Below are 26,233 nucleotides of genomic sequence, written 5' to 3' on the forward strand. Positions count from 1 at the left end.
CACGCATCATCCCCCTTCAGCTGTAGTTTAGTAATATAAATACACTATTTGTAAAATTACATATAGCCTTTTCCTAGTCATATTTGGGTGCAATGAAAATAATTCTTCTATAAAAACTAGTTCTGTAATAAGCCTTTGCTTTGTGCATTTAGCGTACACAACTGCATGGTTTCAAAAATATGAACTTACTTGTAGGTGTAGTGCTATTTACATATCCTTTAGACACATTCTCTCATTTTGTGCAAAACACAGCAATGAAATCCTGAAAAATGCTGGTGATTATACAGTACAGTTGCTTACTACTGTGATTGTTCTCAGCGAATGAAGCATTAAATTCGAAAGGGTTAGTATTAAATCCACAGGTTCCTCTGCTAAGTGAACAGCAATACAACAATACTCCCTAGGCTGCCTTTAGAATAATGCAATAACTAGCCTCAGAACACTACTTCCTTAAAAGGGGCTCTTAGGTTTTGGCTGCACAAGGCTGGAGTGACTTCCCTGCATGAGACACCCTAGATTCGTTCCATCATTTAAGGAATACTCCTTAAATAGTTTTACAATCTGATGCATCTGTATCGTGATTAATTTCAATAGAAGCCAATGAGAGCGGCTGAACCCGCTCAATTGTCACTGTCCAATCATGTATGTCCAAAACCATGTATCCCCATGTTTAACTTTAATGCAAGATAATGTAAAGTATTTTTGTATAACTTCTATTTGTCTAATTATAATGAAATGTGTTCACAGGAAATAGAAGTGCATTCTTTTTATGGACAGTGCCAAAGTGTGTTTTAAGGAAACAGTTTTTTCTGTTCTAATTCTGGTGTCAACTGTGCGCTACAGAGGCTGCAGAAAGAGATTAGCTTGAAAAACACTGCCGTATCTCTTTAATTCCTAGGTTTACTCAGCTTGTTTGAGCAAGAAGATGTTTGTCCTAAAGCCTACCTATGTGTCCTCCCCTTTGCTCTTGGACTTGGCGTCTCCCTCACTATCCCCCAGGTTCTCCTTTATGAGACACTCCTTAAGATTAGGCTGATTCCCCAAGTCGACCCCAAGCTCCTGGATGTCCTGCAGGAGGGCTTCCCAGCGCCGTTTGTCCTTAGAGATCTTCCAGGACAGCCGGACGTTGGCCTGCAGCAGTGGCACCAGCAGCGGGTGAAGCTGGGGAGGCAGTGGCTTCTGCTTTAGAGCCTCTGGGGAGGGCGCTAGGTCCTGCAGTGCTCGGTCACAGTGCTCTTGCGCCTCATTCGGCCGCTCCAAATCCTGAAAGCAGCTGACCAGCGAGGCCAGCGTGAAGAACCAGTGAGCCTTCTGCAGCGGGAGATGCTGGAGAACCTGCTGGCAGCCTAGTTTCTCCTGGAGCCTCAGGGCGTTGAGCAGCATCCCCAAAGCTTCCTGGTAACGTCCCACACGCAGCAGCATCTGACCGGCGCGCAGGTCGCCCAGGTAGAAGAACTCTAGGAAGGTGGGTGCGACGCGCAGCTCAGGCAGCGAGTGCAGGTGACCCAGGTACTGCTCGAACGCCCGGCTGCGCTTGGCGATGGTCTCAGCTGCAAAGTTTTTCCGCAGCTTCTTGCGGGGGAAGTGGACTCCCTCCATCTCGTCGCCGTAGAGGCGTCGCAGGCGGCCATGCAGCCGCTCGAAGTCGGTGTAGCGGCGTGTAATGACCGCCGGGATTTTGTCAAACGTGCCAGAGTGAATAACGTGAATGGTGTAGAGCTGCTCCGGAAAGACAATACACATAAATCAAATTCTTTTGTGTCCAAAATCTCTGAGACAAATCACCAGGTCTCGCAGAGCATGATTTCTTGCCTAGACATCTAAACTTTAAACTTAGTAAGATCTTAGCCTGGATGTTCCATTTTGTGGTGTGGATCACTTTTTCATTGGGCCTCACAACCATGGAAATTTAATATGCTCTGGAGATTACGACTGTTAACAGACCTTAAACCAATCAGAGCCAAAACAGAAAATCATGACATGGCAACAATTCACATGGAAAAAGCTGATAACAGCAAAAAAAATAAGGAGAAAAGCTGTTAGACAGCCCTTTTGGGCGTATGTTATCTGCATTACTAAGAATTCCTGCTTTGGGAAATGTCACCTTTCTCTTTGAGAATTAATCTGGGGTTTCAGAGTAATATCCAAGTTGACAGAGCAACGTTCAATTGTGTAGCGTGGTAGAGGTAGGGAGTTAAGTTTTAGGAGTCTACACAGGAAATCAAGCCATTGGTGTGCATAGTGGGTGTGGTTATCCACTACACTACCACAACGCTGCCATTCGTACCAATACTGTCACCACCCAGTACAGAGTCTGTGAAGATGTTACGTCTAGAAATACAGCTTCCAAATCTGGCATCTGCACAATTGTTAATATTGTATGCTTTACACAAGTAGCAGTCAAAATGTTCAATCATTTTGCTTCTTTAATTTGGACAAAACTGTAGAATATGCAGCTTCAAAACAAAAATGAGAATTGCCACATAGGAACATGTCTGGTTTCTTCACCGAGTGGACAGGGATGCTTTTGGGCCTGCAATACATGGCTAACTAAGACACCCTGCTTTGTGACTACTCACAGTTTCATGCTAATTTTTATAGGAAGGATTTGTTGTATTTCTACTTACCACATATTTGGAGCCGGCCTCTTGTACTACGCTGGCGTCAGTCACTTCAAAAATAATCTTTTCAGAAACGCAGCGAGGCCGCAGGCTTCTCCAGCTCTCCTGGAGCTGTCTGGTGAGCATGTTTGAGCCCTTCAGGGTAGGGCTGGTCGGGCTTATGTCTAAGAAACACAGCAATAATTACGTTGTGAAACGCAAAGAGAACAGAAAGTTCTCCCAGCTCTCTTTTAAAAACAAGAACTGAAAGCTCACTGTCCTTTAATATCTCTGTATTTACTCGCTCGCTCTTCTCTCTTGTATTCTGGCAAAGCAAAAGAAACCCTAATTTGCATCAGAGCTCAGACAAGACTTCTACCAAGATCAGAGACGAAGCACATACAGTGGTCTGAGTACTGCTTGAAGAAACATTTCTGTTGCAAATTCAAGCCAGAGATTTTCTTTGAGCGATTTAAATAACCACAAAATGTCCACAAGCCATGATGATATACTACCTACTTCCTTTGTTCACAAACAGCTATTACTGGACTTAAAGTGAATGAAAAGTGACATATTATGGGACGATTCTGATTTACGTCACTGAATGTGTAATAACCTACCGCTATGTGAAGATAAACAGAAAGGTGCTTAAAACTACCTGTGCTACTGCACGGATTATCTAAAGACTCCCCAAAGAAGTCTGAATCGCTATCCGGTCCGGACGCCTCGCCAGCATCTTCAGAGTCCAGGACGGCATCACCCTCGAAGCAGAGTGTTCCACCGAGCTTGGCCGACACGTAGTCGGTGTCGTCCTCCAGCTCAGAGCTTTCTGGAAAGTCATCTGCTCCGTCTCCATCTGCATCTGCCTCTGCAGGGAGCTCTCCTTCTTTGAATAGTGTGCGGCGAAGTCTGTCCAGCAGCTTAGAGGCCATCCCACGCTCAGCACTATCCTGGAAAACATGTGCACTGTCAATTTGAGATTCTAGGCAAATGGGATGGGATGGGGGGGGGGGAGAACCATTTGTGAAACATCACACCTCAAACACAAAAATGGGTCAGTAGCACTGAATGTCCTCTCCTGCCATTCAGTAGCAGTGGAAACAGTGAAAGCTCGACTCTGAGGTTATTCCACTGATCTGTGAAACCGGAGATCCAACCTCTGAAAGAAGCTGAGCTGCTATCATGTTTAATTCATAAAGGAGGGTGTGGAAACGAGACTGAACTAAACAAATAAAGACAACGAGAAGAAGGACTACATATAAAAGTTTAGAATGAAGCAAAACATCTGACACCTCTGTAGGCTGCACTTTACCAAGCCAGTTTCCTTCAAGTGTGGTCAGGCCAGCAGTTCATCACCATTATTACTCCAGACATGCGTTTATGCCTTAACTTATTACATATGTAAAATAAATAAATAAATACAATACAATACAATACACACAGCCTGCCCTGTGCATTTACATGGCCACCAGCTAGCCACAGTCTCCTGCCATGGCTAGCCAACGTTAGCAGAGACGCTAATAACAGCTCTGCTGAATCAGCTTCCCGGACTAAACGACAAGCTTACATGACAGTAAGAGCTTAAACAGAAAAAACCCGGCTCTCATTTAAATCATCGGGACATTTCCACAACTGAGAGCTTCTACAAACTTAGTTGAAGAGCAACAGGTCACCTGCTAACACCTAAGCTAGCTAACAGGCTAATTCAGATGACAGAACTTTGTCATTTACGGTGTTCAGGATTTAGCTAGAGACTCGCTAACTTCCAGCTGTGTGAGTGCAGTAACGAAACATGTGAGGTGAGGATTTACCCGCACTGCTGGTCTCTACTGAACACAGTCCATATTCAGAGACAGCCGTTAAAAGACTCCCATCAAACCCAGTCCAAGAAGAGGACAGACATTGTGGCGAAGTGCAGGACTGGAAAAACAGTAGGATCACTTCCACTGGCCAGGGTGTGTGGTGGTAGGCGTGGGTTGCCTCTCCCTCTCCCTTTGCCTGTCTCACTCACACTGTCTCACTCACTCACACTCCCTCCCTCACTCCCTCTCTCACTCCCTCCCTCTCTCACTCCCTCTCTCACTGAAACACACACTCATAGCATTATAATAAATAAATGCATACATCAGAGAGTGGAGGATGAGCTACAGGGGAGAGACAGGGAAGTTCAGGAGTCAGATCATGCAGTTTGCTCCGACACTCACAGGCCTGAAATGCAAACCAGCTGTTAAGAAGGCTCTCCCACCATCATCATCATCATCATCATTATCATCATCATCATCCCACTAACAGAGTGTCTGGAGTTACCCAACATCTTCAGGTTGCAGGCAGATAAGAGATACAAGGGGAAACCCCAGCTTTTTGGTCAGAAAGAGGAGGAGTGGGTGTCAAAAGTTGGGTACTTCTGCATCGGCAGTGAGGTATGGACCCTCAGTGATGAGGGATGGATGGAGTGTATGGGCTAAACAAAGTGCACAGAGAAGTGTAAAAGTATGAGGTGGGCAGTCTTCACTTGCAGTCAGCTTGCAGTCGTTTACATTGCAAAGCAGGCAGGATCTACTGCATGAGGAGATTCATGTCTATCACATACTGGCCTGTGGCAATTCGGAAAACAAAAAGACTGCTTGCAGGGCATGGCTGAACATCCAGAGAGGAAGTTTTATTAAATAGATCCCTTTGTAGTGACACACTCGTGCTTACAACAGATACAAACACAGGCAGATAATAAATCAGTGGACAAAATGTAAAAAATGACACCTCTAAATTCACATTCCAGTCCAAAGGCTTGGTAACAGCTGATCACTCAATGTACCTCTGAAATAAAGAGCTTTAACGGGACGTTTTTCTCCCTGTGCTGCAGCATGTGCCTCTGCTATTCAGGGCTAAAGCCTGTTTGTGGGGATTTGATTGCATTCAGCTACAGAAACCTTGTTTAGACCAGGTGCTGATGTTGGATGGAGATCCATTGCTCCAGAGAATGCAGTTCTCTACAGCCCTGTGCTGGGGAACCTTATACACACCTCTAGTCAGCTACAGGGGCTCCCAATCCCAGTCCTGGGGGACTTTTTTTTTTTTTTTTTGTCCTTTCCTCATTCAGCTCATTAATTAATAAACAGGGTCCTTGATTAAACTTGAGGGTCTGTGGTTGGTGTGGCACAACAGCTAAAACCACTAGCTGCCAGTGAGCTATTACACCATGTGGGAAACCAGGGTTTGATTCCCTGTCTGGGAGTCCTTGGGCAAGACTCCTAACACTACATTGACCCACTTCTGTAATATGTGTAACTATGTAAGTTGCTCTGGATAAGGGTGTCAGCTAAATGCCATAAATATTAATAATTGTTTTTATACAGAAAAAAAAACTGCTCTAGATTTCTGAAACAACAGATGAACCGCATCAAACATTGCAGGACACGGACTGCTGTCTGATTACTCATGCCTTTACAAGTCATTTTTCCTTTGTCCTTTTGCAGGACACAGACAGACAAGTGTCTTTATTAAGCATGTAGTCTGTACAGTCCTATAGGGGCTGATTTTGGTGTGGGACATGAGCTCCACTCTGCCATACTGCTCTTGGAGGTGTGCGCGCTTCAGTAGTAGTAGCAGCAGCAGTAGCAGGGGGCAGTAATGCGGCGCTCTGAGGGGTCGGCGAGGCCGAGAAGAAGAAGATTTAGCGGCGGGGGGAAACCGCGAAAGCCCTCAGTTAGGCAGAATGGCGTCCAAAAAACAAGTGCTGAGAACGGCTGCAGAAGACTCCCAGAAGTAAGAACCCGGCTCAGACTGGATGGACAAGCTGTCTTAAGGCGGAATTTGACTTGTTTTTCTTTTATTTCTCACGTTTCGGTCCACCTTAACAGCTGCAGCAGCTGGCTGACTGACTTAGTCTGAACTGTAAACAAACCCAAGACTAAATAAAGCGTTCATAGAGAAGCTGCTTTTAATGTTAGCTAGTTTTACTACAGCATGCTTTATTCATACGCAGCTTGGTCATCTACTTTACTCCTCTATCTTTTGTCTTTTCTCCTCCTCTCAGTTCATCTTCTAGAAATGACTCCAGCTGTGGAAACAACAGTGGAAACAACAGCGGAGCACGAAGGAAGACCAAACGTACTGTTTAAGACGAACAGTCGACTATCTGATCGTTTATTAAAGCTGTTTCACACATTACTTCATTTATTTCCCGTGATGTTATTTTGACGATGAGTGTTGGTGTCTGTCTACACTTTAGCAGCTGGAACAGTGGTGAAGTCTCGCTATATGCAGACTGAGAAGAAGTCCTCTGCTGTTAAGGTAAGAAGCATCAACAGCATCATCCTCAGTTTCATCTTTTACAGAAAGGTTGTATGTAGTAGCACTAGGTTAACCCCACAGAGACGAAAGTAATAAATAACTAAATTAATAATCCATGTTTTCCACTTTTCACCCATGTTTTCACTAGAAAACATTTATAAGTGTCCTCCGCATTTAACCCATCTGGTAGTGAACACACACACACACACACACACATGTTAGGGGCAGTGAGTACACACACACCCAGAGCGGTGGGCAGCCAACTCCAGCGCCCGGGGAGCAGAGAGGGTAAAGGGCCTTGCTCAAGGACCCAACAGTGGCACCTTGCCGAGCCCGGGAATCGAACCCACAACCCTGTTATCGATATCCCGGCGCTCTAACCGCTGAGCCACCACTGCCCCAGTATGGTATTTATGGTATTTAGCTGACGCTCTTATCCAGAGCGACTTACAAGGGTTAACGTAGTGTTAGGCGTCTTGCCTGAGGACTCTTATTGGTGTAGCACAGCATAGTCACCCAGAGCCTGAACCCTACCCAATGCCCAACGCCCAACCCGAACTCGGGCTGAGTCAGGCCGAGATTTTCTACCACTTTCCTCCGGCTTTGTTGGGTCGGGCTTAAGAAAAAGGTCTCTGACGTAGGTCTATTTTATTTATTTTTTTATTTATGCTGTTTTTTAGTTTATATAAAACTATGGTGTGATCACAGTATGGCAAAGTAACCAATCACACTGTGATCATAAAATAATTTTAAAAAGTTTCACAAGTTAGAATGTTATAATCACGCAGCGCTGGCCTGCACAGTGCGCACACAAGCTTCTCCACTTGTCTGCATTACACTTGACCATAAAATCTTTCTGAACAGATTTTGTTATTCAAACAAGTTGGAATTGTAGCTAAAAAGGTCTACTTACTAAGTGAAATGGCATATGGCATGCAAAATGCCATGATGTAATGGGGTGGGCTCTGACATAATGTGCACAGAGTGGATTTTTTTTTTTTTTTAAAACCCAATCTAAGCTCTACACCCAGACTTAAAATCGAACCCCAGTCTCACACACGGTGCGGTAGCTCACTGGTAGGTAGTGGTGTTGTGTTGCACCACATCAACTACGTGAAAGTGTTTAATCAAGCACACGCATAGTTTTCTGAATAGCTGTAATGTCGTATGCTATCATCACATACAGTCTGGGACCACAGTGATATATTTATGTCTATATATTTATATTATATTTAATTTATATGCAAAGTGTCCAGAATATAGTGTGTGTATTCCGTGTCATGATGTCAATGCAGTTGTTGAAAAGCAACAGATGTCTGCTGTGTAATGAGACCCTACCTGTACTTTTGTTTTTTGTTTAGAGTAATGAGTCCATCCTTGTGTCAGCTAGACCTGCTTCACCTAAAGCAGGTGGGGTCCAGAAACTCAGAGTTAGTGCTGCACCAAGACGATTCTCATCCGTACACACTGATCATAACTCTACATGTAAGTGTTTGCATCTTTCATTTGACTTATTTGTTGCTGTACAGTCGTTTCATTTGTTTTGTCAGGAAATACTTGTTACTTGTATACTTGAACGACTTAATGTGATGAGGATCATGTGAAATCTCTCCCCAGCAGTTATGCCCAGCATTTTAGAGACTTCGAGTTTTGGGGGAAATATCTTGCAGTCGACAGCGTTGGATGATCACTGTTTGCGCCCTGACTTTGATCTCTCAGTTATTAAAGGTATGGTTCGAAATGAGCATGATTCTGTAGTTATGGGGCAGAGAACACTGTAATGACTTATTGCAAATATTTTTTTCCAGAAAATATAGCATCACCACGTGCAGTGGACCCTAAAGCTCAAAAAAGGAATTTGGAGTTGGAGACATTGATCCTGGCCTTTCTCACTGCTAAGGTTAGACTTCCAGATTAAGCGTGTAACGACAGAGCGTGTTATGATCCTGAAACTCTGAATCATAGCCAGACATGTTTGGCCTTGAAAACTGTCTGAATATTATCAGCTGTGAGGGTGGCGTGTCCAGGAGGAAATGGGATGGAAAAAGACATGCAAGAGCATGCTAAGGAGTGGCAATTATGTACAGCACAGATGTGTTTGCAGAATATAATCTGCACTTTGGTGCATATTGTGTGTCACGATAGCAATATGATAAAATATCATCATTTTGCCTAGCTTTAGTCACATATTAAAAAAAAGTATTAAAGAAATGTTACCGTGACATGCAAAGATGACATGTTTTCAGTTTTTGTCTTGAACTAAACACTCATTAGTATTTAGTACTCATTAATAAATCATTAGCTAAACTCCTAAAGGCATCTAAAGTATTAGTATTTATCTTGATAGATATTTATACTTTAGTTTGACCAGATCAGTATATAAAACAAGGAAGGACCATTCAGTCTACATTTTTATTTAGTACAGTAACGAACAAATGCCGTCTCTGCTGTTGCTTCATGTTAAAGTGCACATAAATACTCACTACTCTGGAACACAGGACCTTCTTCCTGTATTTACTGTCTTCCTCCGTCCCCAGGCAGGACTGAGCAGTAAGCGGAGAGGGCGCTCTTGCATGTTTTGTTGTGATGCATTTTGGGGAGCTTGAATTTTTCCCTGTCTGACAGCAAACCAGTGGGAAAACCTCTCCACGTTTACACTCACTGATTTGGTCCAAAATAAACAATCTAGATTTGTTGGTGTTTCTTCTTCCTAAGATACCAAGAAAAGAGAACAAGAACAGAACAATATAATCAGATTGTATAGTGATCACATCTACATTTGTTTTGCTTTGTTTCTTGCAGATCGAACACAATACTTTCAAACTGAAGGAAGAAGCCGAAAGGAATCTCCTTATAATGATGGAGGAAGAGGAGCGTCTGCGTTCAAAAGTCATGGGCATGAAACGGCGGTACCTCCTTCTTGAAAAGCAAAAACAGCTCAACGATTTACTTGACCTGCAGGTTAAACTTACAAAATGTCATAGCTTATATAGATCATGTGCGTATTCTTCATGCTTACGCAAAGCTTTTCGGGCCATTGTCTTCTTAGGTTGCAGCACTAACTCCTGCGGCTGAAACTGCAACGCATTTCACAGAGGAGTATAAGGTGTTTGCCACAGCCATAGACACTACCCGGCATGAGTTACCTGTGAAGAACCTGCACGTTGAGGAAGATCACGGGAAGTTTCTGGGTCAGTAAAATGTTTCTTTCTGCACAAAAAAATACCTACAAACAAGTGCTGAGGGGAAAAGGACTGGGCATTTGCTGTATTTTGAGGATTTCTTTGAGCTCATTGTTAACACTGCTTTACAGGGTAGTTAAATGAATATCGTAAGTTCCTGTGTTTTTAAACCATTTTGGTATAGTTATTATTTGGCTATAGTTTGGTGATTTCTTCTCATATCTGGTTCAAGTCCTCTGTTTTACTGCCAGCTTTAAAAGGTAAAGTACAAAACTGTGCTGTACCAAGACCACAAATTAATGTCCCTTGTGCAGAAGAAATGAACACAAAACCCCACAAAAAAACCCAGGGTTAGACGATAAGATCCGCCAAACCTCCTTCTTTCTAAAATTGCAAAGTCCACCACTTTTAAAACTGTTGTCTCCTGTCTCACAGATAAAGCGGTTGGTTGTCTGAAACAAAGTCAACGTGTCTTGGAGGAATATGTAAATGACATTTCCACAGACGGTGGAAGCGCAGCTGAGTGCCTTAAAGAAATCAAAAACACAGCACATGAGATTGACCAGCAGCTAGTCAGGTAAGAGGACATCAGTGGTACATCAGAGGTTTGAAATCCATGAAATGTCCTACACATCCATGTAGGATTTGTATTGTAAGCATGCACTGTTGGCTTAGGTAACATGCAGTTTGTAATTGTAAACATTGGAGTGAGTTTGATAGTTGTTAAAGTACATATGCCTTTATAATAATAATGATGATAATGATGATGTATATTTAGAATGACATTATCATATGTTTCTTGATACTAAAGATATATCTTAAAAGAACAAGCCAAAACACATCATGGCAGCATGTGTGCAGACAAGGGGGCAGGTGTATGATGTGGGTGCTTTGCTGCCTTATGTTTGAAATTGACCTACTGTTATGAAGTGCCTAACAATCCTTTGTCCGTAATCCATGAAACACAAATAATGTATGTACTGTATTAAATAAGCCATGTCTGAAAGAGTTGTGTCTTTGTACTACAAGCTGTAGGAATCTCTGTAGATTGATTGTGATCAAATCTGACCACGGACAGTAGGCTGTTAAAGCATTCGTGTGGCATTTTGTTTTGGGATGTTCTCATGTTTGTGGAGTCTGACATTTGCACTCACTTTACATCAGATGAGCTACTTTAACCTGGCTTTGTGCTGCTGTCTTTTCCAGTGTGTCTTCGGATCTGTTGGAGCTGTCCACCCTAGTGAGCCGGGAGACCGTGTTAGTCCAGCAATCGACAGAGGAAGATAAAATTGGACTTCTTACAGCACAGACCCTCTTCTCAGACTGATGCATTTCTATTTGTCTTTGTGTATATGTGTAGTGTTGAGTGTGTGTATATAAGCAGTAAAAAAATTATGGCACAAATTGATGTTGATCTAACATTTTGAAAAGCCTGAAATTTGTTACTTTGTTTTGGTGAAAGAAATAACAGTCAGATGTCATTTATGTCCATATTACACGCTATTTAATAGCAACACGGTACACAAAGTTCTAAGCACTTTGTTTCTAAGTCCATACACTCCAAAAGAAAAAGACTCTCCTGTGTAGTCTGAGATTGGTTAATCCATGTCTGGGGAAAATGAACACCTGTGGTGGTAAACCAGATGGGTGCTGAAAGCTGATTGGCCAAAAGCAGCCCTCTTCTGCCAATAGAATTATCCATAAAACACTCTTACAAACACAAGGGTTTTTATGGATACTTATAAAAAGTCTGTAATGGTCCAAAAAGGTTAGCTGCTGCTATGTTTTTATGTTTTGTTTTTTCATTTATAGAACAAATGTATAGAAAAATACATTAATTATATAAAATAAGAATAATGAAAAATGTTTTAAATATTTCAATATGGTACTCAAAATACCATCTAAAAATCCACTGCTGCCAGGGGTCTGAGAGCAGAGAGAGTTTGTGGAGCTGGATGAGGGTTTGTGACTATGCTTATATTTGTTTTTAATTTTTACTCTTTAAATATTTGCATTTCTTTAGTTAAAGAACTAAAGCATCAATGTACTTTATCAACAAATTCTAAAAAAGATCATGGCTGTGAAAATGCAAAACAGATAAAAAAAATACTTATGCATTTTTTTCATTATTCAAATGATCTTTAAAACCATCTTACAAACATTAGAGTTCCTATGGATCCTTATGCAACTCTGTAATGGGTTTCAGGTCATAAATGTGAACTGATGTTAGGTTTTATGTTTATTTATTTATTTACTAAATATTTCATTATGTTTTTACTCATTTTAAATGTTGGTGAAGGCAACTGGTCATCTCTACCCCATTTACACAGGTTAGGCACATGGACTGTATATACAATCTATGGTCAGGCACACCTCAGGGCTAGTAGACACAGGTATTTTCTATAATATTAGACAAGAGCACTGACCAAATTCAGACTTCTGTCAGCATGTCTGCTAAACCTTTATCCATTTTCAGTGTAAAAAAACATTAGTAAGCAAGTGTGTGATGCAGTTTGCACAATACTAACTGTTGGCTGTAAGCTTCACATACTTGTTGCTTAATATTTTAATATTTTTTGTTTATACAGTTGTTTTTAAAATGTATATTTGTATTCAATTAATATGTCCATATAGACATAAATGATATGTGCATATGTATATAGAAGCAGGGGCATTAAAACATACAAGTTTTATTCATAATAAGGACATGTACAAACATGAGAGAGTAGTTACAGTATTATATAGGTAAAAAGATTCATAGTTTAAATATGACAAAATAAAAGTATCTGGAAAGGTAGTGTACTGATCCAGGTTACTACACTAGAAAGTCATACTAGAAAGTTCATATACTGTAGATATCTACACTAATACTTCACTGACAAAAGCAAAATAGGAAGCAACTGAGAAAACTAAAAGTAAATACATACATATAAAATATTTTAAATAATACATTTAATACATATATGTGTGTATTGTTTCATCTTATTACAGCAAAATGAAAGGGCAAGCAACTGAGAAAACTAAAAGTAAATACATATAAAATATTTTAAATAATACATTTAGTACATCTATGTGTGTATTATTTTATTTTTGTTTTTCTGACAGAAAAAAAAAACAGAGAAGATGTGAATTACGTCTTAACAGAAAGATGAAACATTACTTTTAAAAATGCTGGAAATGCTCTAAACATTTTCTGAATGTCTGACGGTCGGTGGGTGGAATGATACTACTAGCTGTGTCCGAATCTGAAGATCGCTGCCAGTGTAGTGATGAAGGTCAGTGTCACAGAGTCGACACCACGTCCTGACATTGTCAGTCTATCAAAATCTTAATGCTAGATATTGGCGTTTAGCTGTGCTGGTCTTAACCATAGGATTTGTTTTACCCGGTAAAAAATATTTAAAGACGGCTGCCTGGGCTCTGAAGGCGGATTCAAGCCCGATCGTGGCCTTCTTCCCTCAGAAGGGAGCATGTGTTACATTTGAGACACACCCTCGTGTGGCGTTTCCGTTCTCTTCATGACGTAAAGATATGGCGAAACCCACGACATCGAGACGCGACGCTTTGTTTTGAAGCGCCCAAATGAACCGGAGCTCAGCCAACCGCACGTGAGTGTCTGTTTTATTAGTAGATTTGTTTTATTATTCTGCAAAATGAGATGTTTGAACAGCTGAAACAGTGAGCTGTGTTGCTGTGTGTTGATACTCAAATCGATAGGATGTTGATGAGTGATTAGATTTGAAAGTTAAACAGAGACTGTCGATGACGGGGTCTTCACTCTGTTGTTGATGATGTGGAGTAGAGGTGAAGGTTTTATGTTTTTATATTTGTGTATTTGCAGTTGTTCACTCTTCCCTTGCTATATATGTATTAAAAACGTTTCTGTGCTGAAAAAAAGATGCTGAAGCTAGTAAGTCGTTCCTCTCTGGCTCTCTAAATCAGCAGCTAGCTAGTGTTCTAACCTGTTGTTTTTTTAGAAGGGTACTCATTACTTGAGTCGTCGATTAGAGAGATTAGATTAAATTATCTTAGATTAGATCAGATTCAACTTTCTTGTCAATGCACATGTACAAGTACAAGGGAACGAGATGCACTTTAGCATCTAACCAGAAGTGCAGTAAAGCAACAAGTGCAGAATCTACAATAAATACAATCTATACAATGAACAGTCAGAGATATGGACATATGTGAATATATTATAGAAGTATTGTAAGCTGTTGTAAAATATACATGTGAATATTATATGTTCGATTGTAAAATATATGTGTGAATATATTTTAGTGGTATTGTAAATGTACTATACAGATGGAATAGAAAATGCTGAAGACATGATATACAGATGGAATAATTACATTGGGATGGGAGAATATGTGTATATTAAATTAAATACATATTTATAATGTATATGTATAAACTATGATCATATACAATTTATATGTAATGGGATACATGATGCAGAAAAATATAGTGCAGTCAATAACCAGAATGAGAGATGGATCTCTTATTGTATTTGCAGATGGTACCACGAAATTCAGTGGCTAACTAGTTAGTAATCCTGTGCACACACACAACAAACAGCAATACAAAGAACAAACTAAGCTTAGATTACTGAATTAAAATAGAGTATAGGATGTGTAGAGCAGCTGAGTGATCTATGAACAAAACATATTAGTTATTTTACTGAGAAAGATTGCACAGACGTCTGGAATATCTGAATAGCACATAGATTAATAGGAAACAAAATAACAGTATATATGCAAGATAGAAGTTATGTATCTAAAACCTAGGGGATTTTGCACAAACAGAATAGCAGTGGTGCTGTAAACAAGCATGAGAATATAGCTGTACAAATGAAGGGATGTAGCTAAATGTAAACTAACTTCAAATGTAAACACATGTAAACATCAGTGCATATGTATATATATAATATAATTACTCCAGCCTGTAATGTAATGCCAGCAAAGTATTTCAACTGGCTTTAAAAGAAGTGTTTTTTTTAAGGTACCTCTATGTATTTTGTCAAAGTCTATCGCTTCTAACAGAACTGGAGGGCCATGCCAGAAGCTCATGTCTTGACTTTTGTGCTATGTCGTTACGCCCCTGAGCTACATTTTGCATTTATGAACTGCTCCACAGGAGGCCTCGCTCCAGGAGGGCTGGAGGAAGGAGGCATGAGGAGCACTTTGAGGCTGAAGAAAAAGCAGACTTTGTGCCCCGTGGCACCTGCACCACCATGTGCCCTAATTCAGAGGTGCGGCAGCGGGAGGCACAGAACCGGCTGCACCGCTTCGAGATTCTGGCCGGGACGGAACGCGAGCGCTTGCCGCGGGCAGACCTTGCTCGTGTGGTCAAGGAGTACAGCCGCCCAGCAGCCGGAAAGGACACAACAAGAGCCGGTGACCTGCGGCCGCCAGACGTGCTGCTGAGGACTGTGTGCTATTTGGTGGATGACATAGCAGCTTGCCCAACGCTTCAGCCCTGGACTGAGGTTAGTAACTGTGTTCTCACAGCGAGTGTGGGTCAGGTCATGATTTGTGATCGCCAAACCCTACATGAGCCAGATGGGCTGCTGCGAAGTTGGAGAGCTCATTAAATGGGCCACTGGCTGCTGGCCACTCTGTCCACAGCTGGTGAGAGCTGGCAGGACTATTGTTTAAGATTGCTTATAAATGTTTGAATCCCCTCACTGAATGTGCCATGGACAGTGAGGAAGACTCGCTCTGACTAGTTCTGAGTCATACCTTTAGGAAATGGTGCAAAACAAAAGCTGATGAAAGGGTTTGATGGGTAGTGTGGCTACAGTCATCTGTGGCTTATTAGCAGTCTGAACACAGAATTCTGTGAAGTTGCTTTGTGACCGTGTCTGTGAAGAGTGCTAAAAATATCACTTTAGGCTGGTGGCCTGAATGCAGGCAGAGTGCTTCTAAATAAAGATAAGATGTAAGAACATGAGTGTGAAAAATACTAATATTAACTTAAACTTAAACCAGTCTGTAGGCCTTAGCCCATCAGTAGTATTGACATCCCTGTTCTGTGTCTGGCTGTCTTACAGGTCTACAGCTTTGTGTTTGATCGTTTGCGCAGTGTGCGTCAGGACATGGTCATTCAGCGCATTTGTGGGGCGGATTGTGTGAGTGTACTGGAGCGAACCGTGCGCTTCCTTCTGTATGCCTCTTACCGTCTATGTGGGCAACCGCTGCGGCTTTACGACCCGCACATCAACGACACACACCTGCAGGAGAGTCTGAGCTGGCTGCTGGAGTGCTACGCTGAGGGACAGCACAAGCACCAGGATGAGTTCCAGGCCCTCAGCTTGCTCTACAATCTGGGTGAGTGGAGGATTTTTGTGTATGTGTGTGTGTGTTTTGCGGAATAATTCTGAAGGTATTTATTTATTTATTTTTACATTTTTACATTTATTTGTCGCTGTACAATATACCGTGAAATTTGTCCCATCCGTGGTAGTAAACACACACACACACTGTAGTGTACTAGGGGCAGTAAGCACACACACATCCAGAGAGGTGGGCAGCCAACTCCAGCGCCCGGGGAGCAGTTGGCGCTTAGAAACTTGCTCAAGGGCACTTCAGCCGTGGATTCCACACATTTCTGCCTCGAATGAGTTATTCCATGCCCATAGTTTATGATCAATTCAGTTGGTGAACTATGTACAAATGTTACAACTTACCAGTTGCAGGCCAGTTGTAACTGTTGCTAAAAAGTCTTGCAGCAGAATTGCAGCAGTTTTGTATTTTCCAGTCTGGATACATTAAATATCTGCATCAAAATAAATGTTACCAGTGCAAAGAGATGTTAAGGCACATTTATTTTTTACTACAGAGTTTACATGACATCTGTATGAATCTGATGAATCTCAGTAGAGAGATATGGACTTCCTTTTTTCTTTTTATTGGGATGTGCAATTGTAATTAAAGATTGGTGAGTTGTTCCAGAAGCAGTTACGGTGTGACCCTGCCTTCTTTGTGCTTGACCAATAAGCTAGTGTGTCCAGTGAATTATAAGCAGATTCTTTCTTTGTCCACACCTTGGGCTTTTCATCATTTTGTATTTATTTTTACATTTTTTTTCCCTAAAAAAATGTTCTGTGGAGGTTGTCGGGGATCGCACTGACTGTTCTTTGGTTTTTGTTCATTCTCACAATATTTCTGTTGCCAGCTGCTGTTATGTTCCTTGTCTGACCTGTTAGGTATGTGGTTGTTGGTACTGTTGGGTAATTTTACCACAGAAAATCCCAAAAGTGACCAGATGACAGTCAGAGTTTAAAAGTAAAATAAAGACACCAGTACTTCAATGTTTAGTCTTTAAAGCAAATCAAAACTTAGCGGTACTGACTAAATAGAAAACCATTGTATGGAGTCTACAAAAATATACGTCATCAATGTCTAACGTAATGTAGTTCAGTTTTGATGACTATGAAAGGCTCCACTCTGGTGGCTCTAACAGCTTTAAAGATGTGTTTTACTCCAGGAACAGTTTCCATCCTCATAATCCTCAAGTGTCTTTAAGCAGTATTATGCAAGAATGGTATTTCTTGCTCTTGTTAATGCTTTGGGCCACCCATGTGCAAGCTGTGAGATGCATACATAACCTGCTTCTGAAGTGAAAGAAGTATGTGGACTGACACGGTAGAGTGAATTACATGATTTTACATTACCTCTCCAGAGTTACGCACTGATGTTTCTGGCATGCCGAGCCCAGAGTAGCAACGATAGCAGCAACATTCACCCTATTAAGGATCAGTAGAGCATCAAAATGATTTTAAAGCTGTTATTTTAAATTATTCTACAATGATATACTACAACTATACTCTGGAAAAGCGAAAGGAAATAAATGAGAGGCTGGAAAAGGTATTCAGGCCTGTAGGTGCTTTAAGGCTGCTTGGAACAGGCATGGATGGGCCATCATGAAGAGATAAGAGTTACAAGCTCACTTCTGCCCGACAACCTTCAGCTGAACAGCTCTGTCCTGTTTATTAACAACATTCTCCCAGCAATTTCCAAAGTCTGAACAGTCACTGTGATGCAGCTAAGTAGATCACATATTAAAGATCATGTATCCCTCTAAATTATATAAGTAATAAATGATTAAGGTTACATATATATATATATATATATATATATATATATATATATATATATATATATATATATATATATAAATTTGTAAAATTATCATAAGTATGTTGGGTGGGTTGGTTATCTCCAATCACCACCTTCGATACATTTTAAGATTGCTTTCATTAATGACCTTGCAGCCTCAAAGAGATTACTACTAAGTATTTTCATTACTGCTTTCATTATTTTTCATTCTGTGCATATTTTTGGGGGTTTCCAGGTTCACCACGAGCTACGCAGCATGCCCTTGCGCTACCTCAGAGAGTACGGCACTCTCCACCGGTTCAGTTAGCTCTTGCAGTCAGTAGGGCCTACATGGAGCGCAACCCTGTCCGGCTGCTACGCCTGGCTCGGAAACTGGACTTCTTGCAGGCCTGCGCCCTCCACCGGCATCTGCTCTCTAGTAGGAGAGATCTACTGCTACTCTACAGCCATGGGCACAGCAGCCGAAACTGTCGCTTCCCTATCCAGAAGTTAGCAGACATTCTGTCCCTGGAGCAGTCCTTAGCTGCACAGCTTTGCCAGGCTCATGGGATACAAATTAGCGGGGACTGGGTCGTCTTCTCTAAGAGTGCTTTCACAGAGAGCCCGTCTGGAGAGCTGCAGTGTGCACATATGCACAAACTAGTGGACGACAAGCAGCGAGACCTTTCAGTTGGCAGCATCATTCATGGCATCGCTTGAAGACAATTTTTAAAAGGGGTGTTTGCCAAAATTTCAAACATTTCTTGGATGTAAACCTGGAGCAGTGTTTTAATAGAGAGAGTGTCCTGTCTTGCTTTTAAACACTATGGTTTGTTTTTGTTCTGGGTCTGTTCACAATAGGTTACTGTGAAACCAATATGTTGACCTATAAACCACATTTTTAGGTGGCACCCAAATTATATAGCTTTTATCCATGGGCATTTCAGTGACCTTCTCCGTTGTTGCAAGTAAAAGTGTTATTAATAAAGTGTTTTTAATTTAATGAAATCTGTAGACTACATTGTACAACAAGGTGTATTTTAATAATGTTTCAGACATGCAGCATTAGTAAAAGTGGGGGTAGAAAAAACACCATTTGATATTTATAAAAAGTTAAGTAAAGTACAGAAGCAGATAATCCAGAAAGCCTAACGTTCTTCCTCCATAAACTTTCTTACAATGTAACTTTTCTTCTTCCGCAATACTTTTAACTGCAAAAATCTCCCAATTTTTTTGTGTGAAAATGATCTTCTTTGTTAACAATAATACAACATGGCAAAGGATTACCCAAAGAGGACCTCAGCATTATGCGTAGCCCAATGCTGCAACCTCTATAGTTGGAAAACAGGTAGCATGTCATGGTAGTTGGTTCTGCCAGTATATTTAATGATGCCATTGGTTACAGATCAGGTTGAAGGAGGAACACGCAATGCTCATCCTCAAGTTGCAGGGGTATGCAATCAATAGACGTTGACTACATTACAGTCCTTCCAGCCTTGTATGCCTTCTGGACACGATGCCCACTATAGATGTCCAGAGGTGGAAAAGTACAGAAAAGGAGGACTTGCAGTAAGTGAACATATTGATAACACCACTACCTGTCAGTGAGCTACCAGACCACGTGGAAGACTGGGGTTCGATTCCCGGTCTGGGTGACTATGCTGCTGCGCTACACTAATAAGAGTTCTTGGGCAAGACTCCTAACACTATATTGGCCCAACGCTGTAAATACCTAGTAAGTTGCTCTGGATAAGAGCGTCAGCTAAATGCTGTAAATGTAAATGAACCTGTCCAGCAGCACATCTGATCCAAACCTTTCTCTCAATCTGACCAACGAATATTTACAAATTGAACCAATCAGGACATAATTTTGTTTATTATCGTCGTCATTTGCGATATACCGTACAGTTTAGCATCGCTCTATCGATTCAATTCGATATATTGTGCAGCCCCTCTGCCCGGGTTTGTTTTGGCCCTCCAGCAGGCGGACTCTGAGGAGTCGTACTGCAGCGGCTTGACTGGAGGCACACAAAACGATGGGCGAAGCTGAAGCTGTACCAGCCGACGAAAAGCAAGCGGATTCGGGGATCTGTGCCACTGAGGAGTCGGTGGTATGGAGTCAGGAGGTGGAAGTGTGTCTCTTTCACGCCATGCTGGGTCACAAACCCGTCGGTGAGATGCAGTTTTTGTGTTTTCTGAAGTGTCTCCTTTTCGTAGGCCTTGAGTCCCCGGCGCAGAGTTCAGCTTGATCCGTGAGCCGACAACCCGCAAGCCGGTGTGGTCGGTCACACTTTCTAAAGCCGGAGTGGCAGAGTTGAGTCGAATTACTTGGATAGATGGTGTAAAACCGTGGTCTTAGCTAATGAATAAGACGTTAAATCGGAAGGCGTCTTTTAGTTTTGTGTTTTTTGGCTAGTTGGAAGCCAGTGCTTCCAGTGAACTACCGTTAGCTGGCTAGCATGCTAGCTAGCACAACACAACCAGACTCGAGCGTGCCAGCGCTGTGCTGTAGCTAGGTCTACAATGCTGTTATAATTAGCTAGTATTTGACCTGGAAAAGATCAGTAAGGTTATTTACGAAACTGTGCTTTTGTGAAGACAACTTTTGTCGAAAGCACCGGTGGTTTTTAATCACCATCTGCTTTTGTTTAACCTCGGCAACGACCAGCATCTGCCCAGCGAGCAGATGTCAGGGGAGTCCAGCCAGTTTTATCACAAGATCGGTTAAAAAAACTATATTTATAAATGAGTTTAATTAAGCATGTAACCTACTTCCTAACTTTGACCAAAAAAAGCATTAAAACGGCTCTGTTTGGTGCACAGAAGAAATGTCTGAAACCGTTGATGCAGCGCTAGTGCGGTCATCCCTAACTTTGACTTCATACGACCGAGACCTGGCTTTCTCTGGAGACCGAGAGAGACCCGCGGGTTCATGCTCAGGGCTCTCTGGTTGCATCCTTTAGTGGTGCTGCAGTCACTGGTGCAAGTTTGGGAAGGGGATGGTCAGACCTCCTGAATTAATGAGAAATTATTTTAAGGAATTGTATTTTATTTGCTGGATGGTTTATCACAATCTTCTTCATGAAGGTACTTTGCTAAGTTATTCAGAGCAACTTGTAGATTAGACTAATAATTGAATTTACAGATGATGGGAAAATGCTCTCATTGAACAAAACTGCATTTCTGGAATAAATATGCATCAGAAAACACATGACGATATTACTTCTTAATATGTTCTTGCTTGCTTTTGTGTATAAGATAAGACAAGATAATCCTTTATTAGTCCCACAGTGGGGAAATTCTCAGTGTCGCAGGAGAAAAGAGATAGCAAGACACTCAGATGCAAAAACGTAGATAAATTACCACTATATACACAAAATAAATAATAGAAGTAAAAAAGCAATAACTATTATTTACAGGTAATTGAAAAAGACTCTTAATTGCACGTAAGTGGGTGGGTGTGGGGTATTGCTCATTGTATTTTTTACATTGAGGGATCTCTATTCCCTGAACATGTGTTACTATTGAGCAGGACCGGTAAGCCCAATAGGAGAGCGATTAGACAATAAAATAAAAATCTGTGCAACAGGAAGGCCTTTTTAGCCCATTACCTACAGTACAATGCTGGGATAGTGTCTGTATCGGCAGAACATTGCTTAAAAAGGTTTAGATTTGACGATATTAAATGATTTGTGTAATAACAGATTATTTGAAATTGGGTTACTGCTTTTAAATGTCTTTATTTGATCCACTTTACTGCATTTATAGCCCTTTTATAAGTACTATTTGAATCCATATAGACTTATAGTTATATAGTTATAATATCTTTTTATCCCCAAGTAATACATGAATAACTGATTTGCCAACATCAGGGACTAAGCCCAGTGTTGTCTGTCATAGCTAGGTAGCCTAACTAGCAGTTGGATATGCCGTGTTATTTATGTTCCTGCACTTTCATCCATGTTTATTGTTCCTGAAGCATCTAATTTACACCCCTGGCTGCAGTAACCCACCTCTAGGTCAAATGATTAAGTCAGTCCTACACTATATTCTTTCAGATTAGGAGTGGTACCTGTTTTCTTGGACCTCTCCAGCACATCAGGCTTGGCATTTGCTTTGCGTCTCCTGACTTAGACATATGAATGTACATCACCCACAACAAACACAATGTTCTATGTCATTTTCAAATTCTGAATCTTAGACAGAAGGGATTTGCCCCTGAGATGTTGAGGTTGTTCTCACAGATGTTCTGAAGGGTCGCTTAGATGTTTTTGCTTCAACCCAAATCTCAAAACATAAACATTAAGCTACTTGCATAGCCACATAAGTGCCTATCTTAGCGGAGATACAAAGTACTTTTGTTGTTAGATTTAAAGTAGCCAGGTTAGCTTAGTGGTAGGTACAGACCACATTGAATTGAGTGTAAAATGTAATATGAAATAAATAACTTGCAACCAGAATAGTGACTGACTGACTGAAGTTATTGTAGGTTTGTAAGCCACTGTAAGTCTGCTCTGCAGTTGAGTTAACTGGATAGTTGTTAACTATGCTTGCTTTAGCTATGCTGGGGATTAATGGTTTTTGTCCTATTTCAGGGGTTAACCGTCACTTCCATATGATTTGCATCCGTGATAAATTTAGCCAAAACATTGGGAGGCAAGTATCTTCAAAAGTCATCTGGGATCATCTGGCGACGATGTACGACATGCAGGCACTGGTGAGGCACATTTGACTCTGAACGTATCATAAATTGCGGTAAGAAGAACATAGCTAATCTCTCCTCGTTCCGGCAGCACGAGTCGGAAATACTGCCCTTTCCCAACTCAGAAAAGACCTTTGTCCTACCTGAAGACATAATACAGGATGTTAAGGAAGGTGAGTCGCGTTAACGTGTATTTTAGTAGGTTTAGTCCTGCCTTTGTGCTTTGTCGAGTATTTGCCATAAGTGTGGTCTTCCTCACTTGCTGCAGGAAAAGTAGGCTCAGAGGATGACTTGAAGGAAGAGTTCAAAGAAGAGAGGGACCTTTCCGCCACACATGAAGAAGGTTCTGTTTTTGCCATTTTCTCCATGTAGCTCTCCTCCTCTACCTCTCTCCTACCACTTTCTTTCTCTTTCTCTCTTTCTGACGCAATACGTCGTTTTAAGCCTTCGTCATTGCTTTTTTTTCTTTTTCTTTTTCCTTTCTGGATCGTTCTCCCATTTGGCACGTAGCTTGGTGCAGCTCACCCTGGTGATTTGTGTCTCATTTTCAAAGGTCTGGGTCCCAGTATTCCTGGCCAGGAGTTTGCAAGGTATGGACAGAAGAAAACGTTTCGCTCTGTTCCAAAACTCCAGCTTGAGCTCAGTACAGACCATCTCAGTACCAGAGGCCTCTGTAGGCTGCCTTCAGAGACCTCTGAGCATGTGCGTCTTTCTCTGTCCCTCTTTATCTTCCTCACTTTCTCTCTTTTCCTTGTGTGTAGTTTTTGTACCTTATCTTGTCCTGCTGTTTGTGTTGAGAGAAGCATGGTGTGTCAAAGAATTTGGCTGTAGGGGTGGGGGGGGTTGAATGAGTGTTAAATGGCTGCCGACTTTATTCCTAATAGTAAAATATGTATCCAGGACCAAATATATATGACTTAATCCATAACTGTTGTTCGTCCTGGGGAAAAAGTATTAAATTAAATTAAAATGTGGGGTTTTCAGACCACATGTCAAATGGCGGTGGCGTAAACAGTCTAATGGCAGCAAGTTATTTGCATTTTCTTCCTCAAGCTTTTGTTTTCTTGCAGAAGTTGGGCTCTTAATCTGTGTGACGGCTCAGATTGGGGTAACACTGGCAAGTGATAGGCAGCTAATTAGCCAACAGTTTATGTATAAAGTATGTAAAGAATTAATTTACTAGCATTTTGCCCTTCAGCATCATTCAACATCTAGTAACGAGAAATTCTTCAAACCTACTACCATACTGTTTTCTTTTATTTCCATGAACAAAACCTCTAAACCAGTCCAAATGCCTTGTAAAAGCTGATTGGGTTTTAATGATCTTTTGTGAAATAGAGCTGTAAAAGTTAAAATGTAAAATGTTGTTTGGTTCTGAGCTATCACTCTGCACTTAATATTTTAGGCTAAAATGTGACATGCTTTAAATGGAATACATTTACTTAAATTAATTTTGCCACAGATAATTTGCAGATACTGAATGTGTTGCTGAATCAAAGTATTAAAATACAAAATCAGTAAAGAAGGAGCTGCCCCCTGCTGCATTTTTTTATTAAGCCAACCTCCTTGCATACACAAAATCTCAAGAGTTGGACCTGATGCCCAAAAGAGCTTTAACCTGAGAACGTCTGTTGTGTGTCAAGTGTTGCAGTGTTGCGTGTTCAAGTAGCCTTGAATTAGCCTCAAGTAGTGGTAAATTAGTAGTAATAGCAGAAGTACATTTGGGCCAAATTTTCCTGTACGTCTGGACTAGTGGACTAAGGTGCTGCCACTGTGATCTGAGGGTTGCAGGTTCAAATCATCAGCAGCAGCAGCTGGAGTCTAGGAGAGCACAATTTCTCTCTTGCACTCTCAGGGTTGGGTTGATGGCACATCCTCCCCACATCACTTCTAGCTGACTCCTGTTTGTTAGCACAGGCGTCTCTTAGCTGTTGTATCATAGCTGGGAAACCAGTGCCTATGCGCGCGCTGGCTACCTGGCACTGTTGCATCAGGAGGAGACTTACCAAATTGGGTAGGAAATGAGGTTCTTAAAAAAAAATACATACACAAAAAAACCTCAACCTTCTTGTGAAGTAGCCTTTCAAAGTAAAATGTACATTATTGTCCCCTATCCAAAATGGCCCTGCCATTATTTCCGCTGTCCCTCTGTTTCTTTTCTGTCTCATCAGGCAGCAATTCCTCAGTGAAGACGGAGCGCTCGAGCAGCGGGCGAGAGAAAGAGAGAGAGCGCGACAGGGAGAGGGGGGCCTCGGGTGAGTCGGGTGGAGGATCGAAGGAGGCCGCGGGCGAGAAGAGGAAGAGGAGCCGCACCACGGACAAAACGCTGAGCTCCGGCAACCCGTCCAGCCCTGGAGGAGCCAAGCGCCGCAGGACGTAAACGCGGCCAACAGCGGGCGACCTACGGACTGGTGGCACATAGAGACGCTGGCTGGTTGAGACTGGGAGAAATGGCGTACGCTGGCCTGATCTGCTGCTCAGCTAAGGTTAAAGAGAGAAGATCTGAGGAGATATTGTTAGATGTTCCGGCGTTTAAGCTTACTGCTGAAGCTCACACTGATGAGAGGAAGCTCTTGTGCTTCACATGTGTTGAGCATTTCCCAGAAGGAAGGGCAGACCACTAGAAAAAAGTATAAGTAATTGACGAGCAGCGCCAACTTGCTTTTGCGATGCTGCTCATTTGGAAGGTTAGAGGCAGATATGTGGTTCATGGGTTTTGTTTGTTTGTTTGTTAGTTTATTTTTTTAAAGGTAGTTTTTTCTGTCATGTTGACACGTCGAGTTTTTCTTTTGATTGAACTTGTGCAACATGAAGATGTGAGGTACAGTTGCATTGATGGAAACAGTGAATACATGATCTATGATGGTCAACGATAGGTCAGTTATAGAGTATGTGGTATGATGGTCAGTTAGCGATGAGTCTTTAGTACATAAATAAAATGTGGGCTCTGATTGAGGGATCCTCCTTTCTTTTTCACAACGTACACACGACTGTAGTGAACATTTACGTCTGTCATGCAGTACAGCTAGTATTTTTTTTACCCATCTGTGATTGCTCAAATTCAGAAGTCAAGTTCATTGGTAATACAACTTTACATTGTACTTGTGTAGGCCTGTGGATCATCATCATAATCCCTTACATACTGTTAAGGTAAAATGTGATTTTACAACCATATTGTTTTACTGTATTTATTTCCTGCTCTTGTTTTAAAAGGTGCAAAGCCTTTTATTAAATCAGGCTGTACGTTAATATCGGTGTGAGTTCTGTTTTGTTATGATGAAATACAGATCCAGAAGATTCTAGGTTTTTATTGTTCTGGTGCAACCCCCAGCTGTTTCACTCTTCTGTACCCGTAGACAA

The 26,233-nt window shown here is 41.5% G+C and overlaps 4 protein-coding genes across 8 annotated transcripts; 3 read left to right on the forward strand and 1 right to left on the reverse strand.

Annotated features, from left to right (window-relative positions):
- Positions 1–543: 543 nt before the first annotated feature.
- On the reverse strand, positions 544–4,581 carry snx21 (sorting nexin family member 21). Its single transcript, XM_072696732.1, has 4 exons — positions 4,412–4,581; positions 3,259–3,550; positions 2,628–2,785; positions 544–1,719 (listed from the first exon to the last, which is right to left on the reverse strand). Exons 2-4 carry the CDS (start codon positions 3,530–3,532, stop codon positions 946–948), a joined length of 1,206 nt encoding a protein of 401 aa, XP_072552833.1. The 5' UTR covers positions 3,533–3,550; positions 4,412–4,581; the 3' UTR covers positions 544–945.
- Positions 4,582–6,215: 1,634 nt separating this feature from the next.
- On the forward strand, positions 6,216–11,502 carry haus8 (HAUS augmin like complex subunit 8). Of its 2 annotated transcripts, none has more exons than XM_072697069.1 (10): positions 6,216–6,362; positions 6,634–6,707; positions 6,829–6,890; positions 8,252–8,375; positions 8,508–8,618; positions 8,699–8,790; positions 9,693–9,851; positions 9,940–10,081; positions 10,508–10,649; positions 11,279–11,502. In XM_072697069.1, exons 1-10 carry the CDS (start codon positions 6,313–6,315, stop codon positions 11,397–11,399), a joined length of 1,077 nt encoding a protein of 358 aa, XP_072553170.1. In that variant the 5' UTR covers positions 6,216–6,312; the 3' UTR covers positions 11,400–11,502. The 2 variants fall into 2 exon arrangements, with proteins under 2 accessions (XP_072553170.1, XP_072553171.1); XM_072697070.1 differs by having other exon boundaries at positions 8,511–8,618.
- A 2,114-nt stretch (positions 11,503–13,616) lies between these two features.
- sac3d1 (SAC3 domain containing 1) lies at positions 13,617–19,584 on the forward strand. Its single transcript, XM_072696871.1, has 4 exons — positions 13,617–13,680; positions 15,209–15,560; positions 16,125–16,401; positions 18,428–19,584. The coding sequence occupies exons 1-4, from the start codon at positions 13,655–13,657 to the stop codon at positions 18,889–18,891; spliced, it is 1,119 nt and encodes a 372-aa protein (XP_072552972.1). The 5' UTR covers positions 13,617–13,654; the 3' UTR covers positions 18,892–19,584.
- A 547-nt stretch (positions 19,585–20,131) lies between these two features.
- Positions 20,132–26,122, forward strand: mrgbp (MRG/MORF4L binding protein). 4 transcript variants are annotated; one of them, XM_072696874.1, is made up of 6 exons: positions 20,132–20,343; positions 22,767–22,888; positions 22,965–23,046; positions 23,142–23,221; positions 23,427–23,463; positions 25,045–26,122. In XM_072696874.1, the coding sequence occupies exons 1-6, from the start codon at positions 20,208–20,210 to the stop codon at positions 25,251–25,253; spliced, it is 666 nt and encodes a 221-aa protein (XP_072552975.1). In that variant the 5' UTR covers positions 20,132–20,207; the 3' UTR covers positions 25,254–26,122. The 4 variants fall into 4 exon arrangements, with proteins under 4 accessions (XP_072552975.1, XP_072552976.1, XP_072552974.1 ...); XM_072696875.1 differs by having other exon boundaries at positions 23,142–23,216; positions 25,049–26,122; XM_072696873.1 differs by having other exon boundaries at positions 23,142–23,216; positions 25,045–25,229.
- The last annotated feature ends 111 nt before the right edge of the window (positions 26,123–26,233 follow it).

The sequence above is a fragment of the Salminus brasiliensis genome, chromosome 14, assembly GCF_030463535.1.
Source record: "Salminus brasiliensis chromosome 14, fSalBra1.hap2, whole genome shotgun sequence".
NCBI classification, from domain to species: domain Eukaryota; kingdom Metazoa; phylum Chordata; class Actinopteri; order Characiformes; family Bryconidae; genus Salminus; species Salminus brasiliensis.

Excerpts from the sequence above, each read along its gene's own strand:
- snx21 (XM_072696732.1), bottom strand. The coding sequence starts at position 3,532 with ATGGCCTCTAAGCTGCTGGACAGACTTCGCCGCACACTATTCAAAGAA. Across the intron at positions 2,786-3,258 it reads TAATCCGTGCAGTAGCACAG|ACATAAGCCCGACCAGCCCT; the intron begins GTAGTTTTAAGC and ends TGTGTTTCTTAG. Across the intron at positions 1,720-2,627 it reads AGGCCGGCTCCAAATATGTG|CTCTACACCATTCACGTTAT; the intron begins GTAAGTAGAAAT and ends TTTCCGGAGCAG.
- haus8 (XM_072697069.1), top strand. The coding sequence starts at position 6,313 with ATGGCGTCCAAAAAACAAGTGCTGAGAACGGCTGCAGAAGACTCCCAG. Across the intron at positions 10,082-10,507 it reads AGATCACGGGAAGTTTCTGG|ATAAAGCGGTTGGTTGTCTG; the intron begins GTCAGTAAAATG and ends CCTGTCTCACAG. Across the intron at positions 10,650-11,278 it reads ATTGACCAGCAGCTAGTCAG|TGTGTCTTCGGATCTGTTGG; the intron begins GTAAGAGGACAT and ends TGTCTTTTCCAG.
- sac3d1 (XM_072696871.1), top strand. The coding sequence starts at position 13,655 with ATGAACCGGAGCTCAGCCAACCGCAC. Across the intron at positions 15,561-16,124 it reads CGCTTCAGCCCTGGACTGAG|GTCTACAGCTTTGTGTTTGA; the intron begins GTTAGTAACTGT and ends GCTGTCTTACAG. Across the intron at positions 16,402-18,427 it reads CAGCTTGCTCTACAATCTGG|GTTCACCACGAGCTACGCAG; the intron begins GTGAGTGGAGGA and ends GGGGGTTTCCAG.
- mrgbp (XM_072696874.1), top strand. The coding sequence starts at position 20,208 with ATGGGCGAAGCTGAAGCTGTACCAGCCGACGAAAAGCAAGCGGATTCG. Across the intron at positions 20,344-22,766 it reads GCTGGGTCACAAACCCGTCG|GGGTTAACCGTCACTTCCAT; the intron begins GTGAGATGCAGT and ends GTCCTATTTCAG. Across the intron at positions 23,047-23,141 it reads AATACAGGATGTTAAGGAAG|GAAAAGTAGGCTCAGAGGAT; the intron begins GTGAGTCGCGTT and ends CACTTGCTGCAG.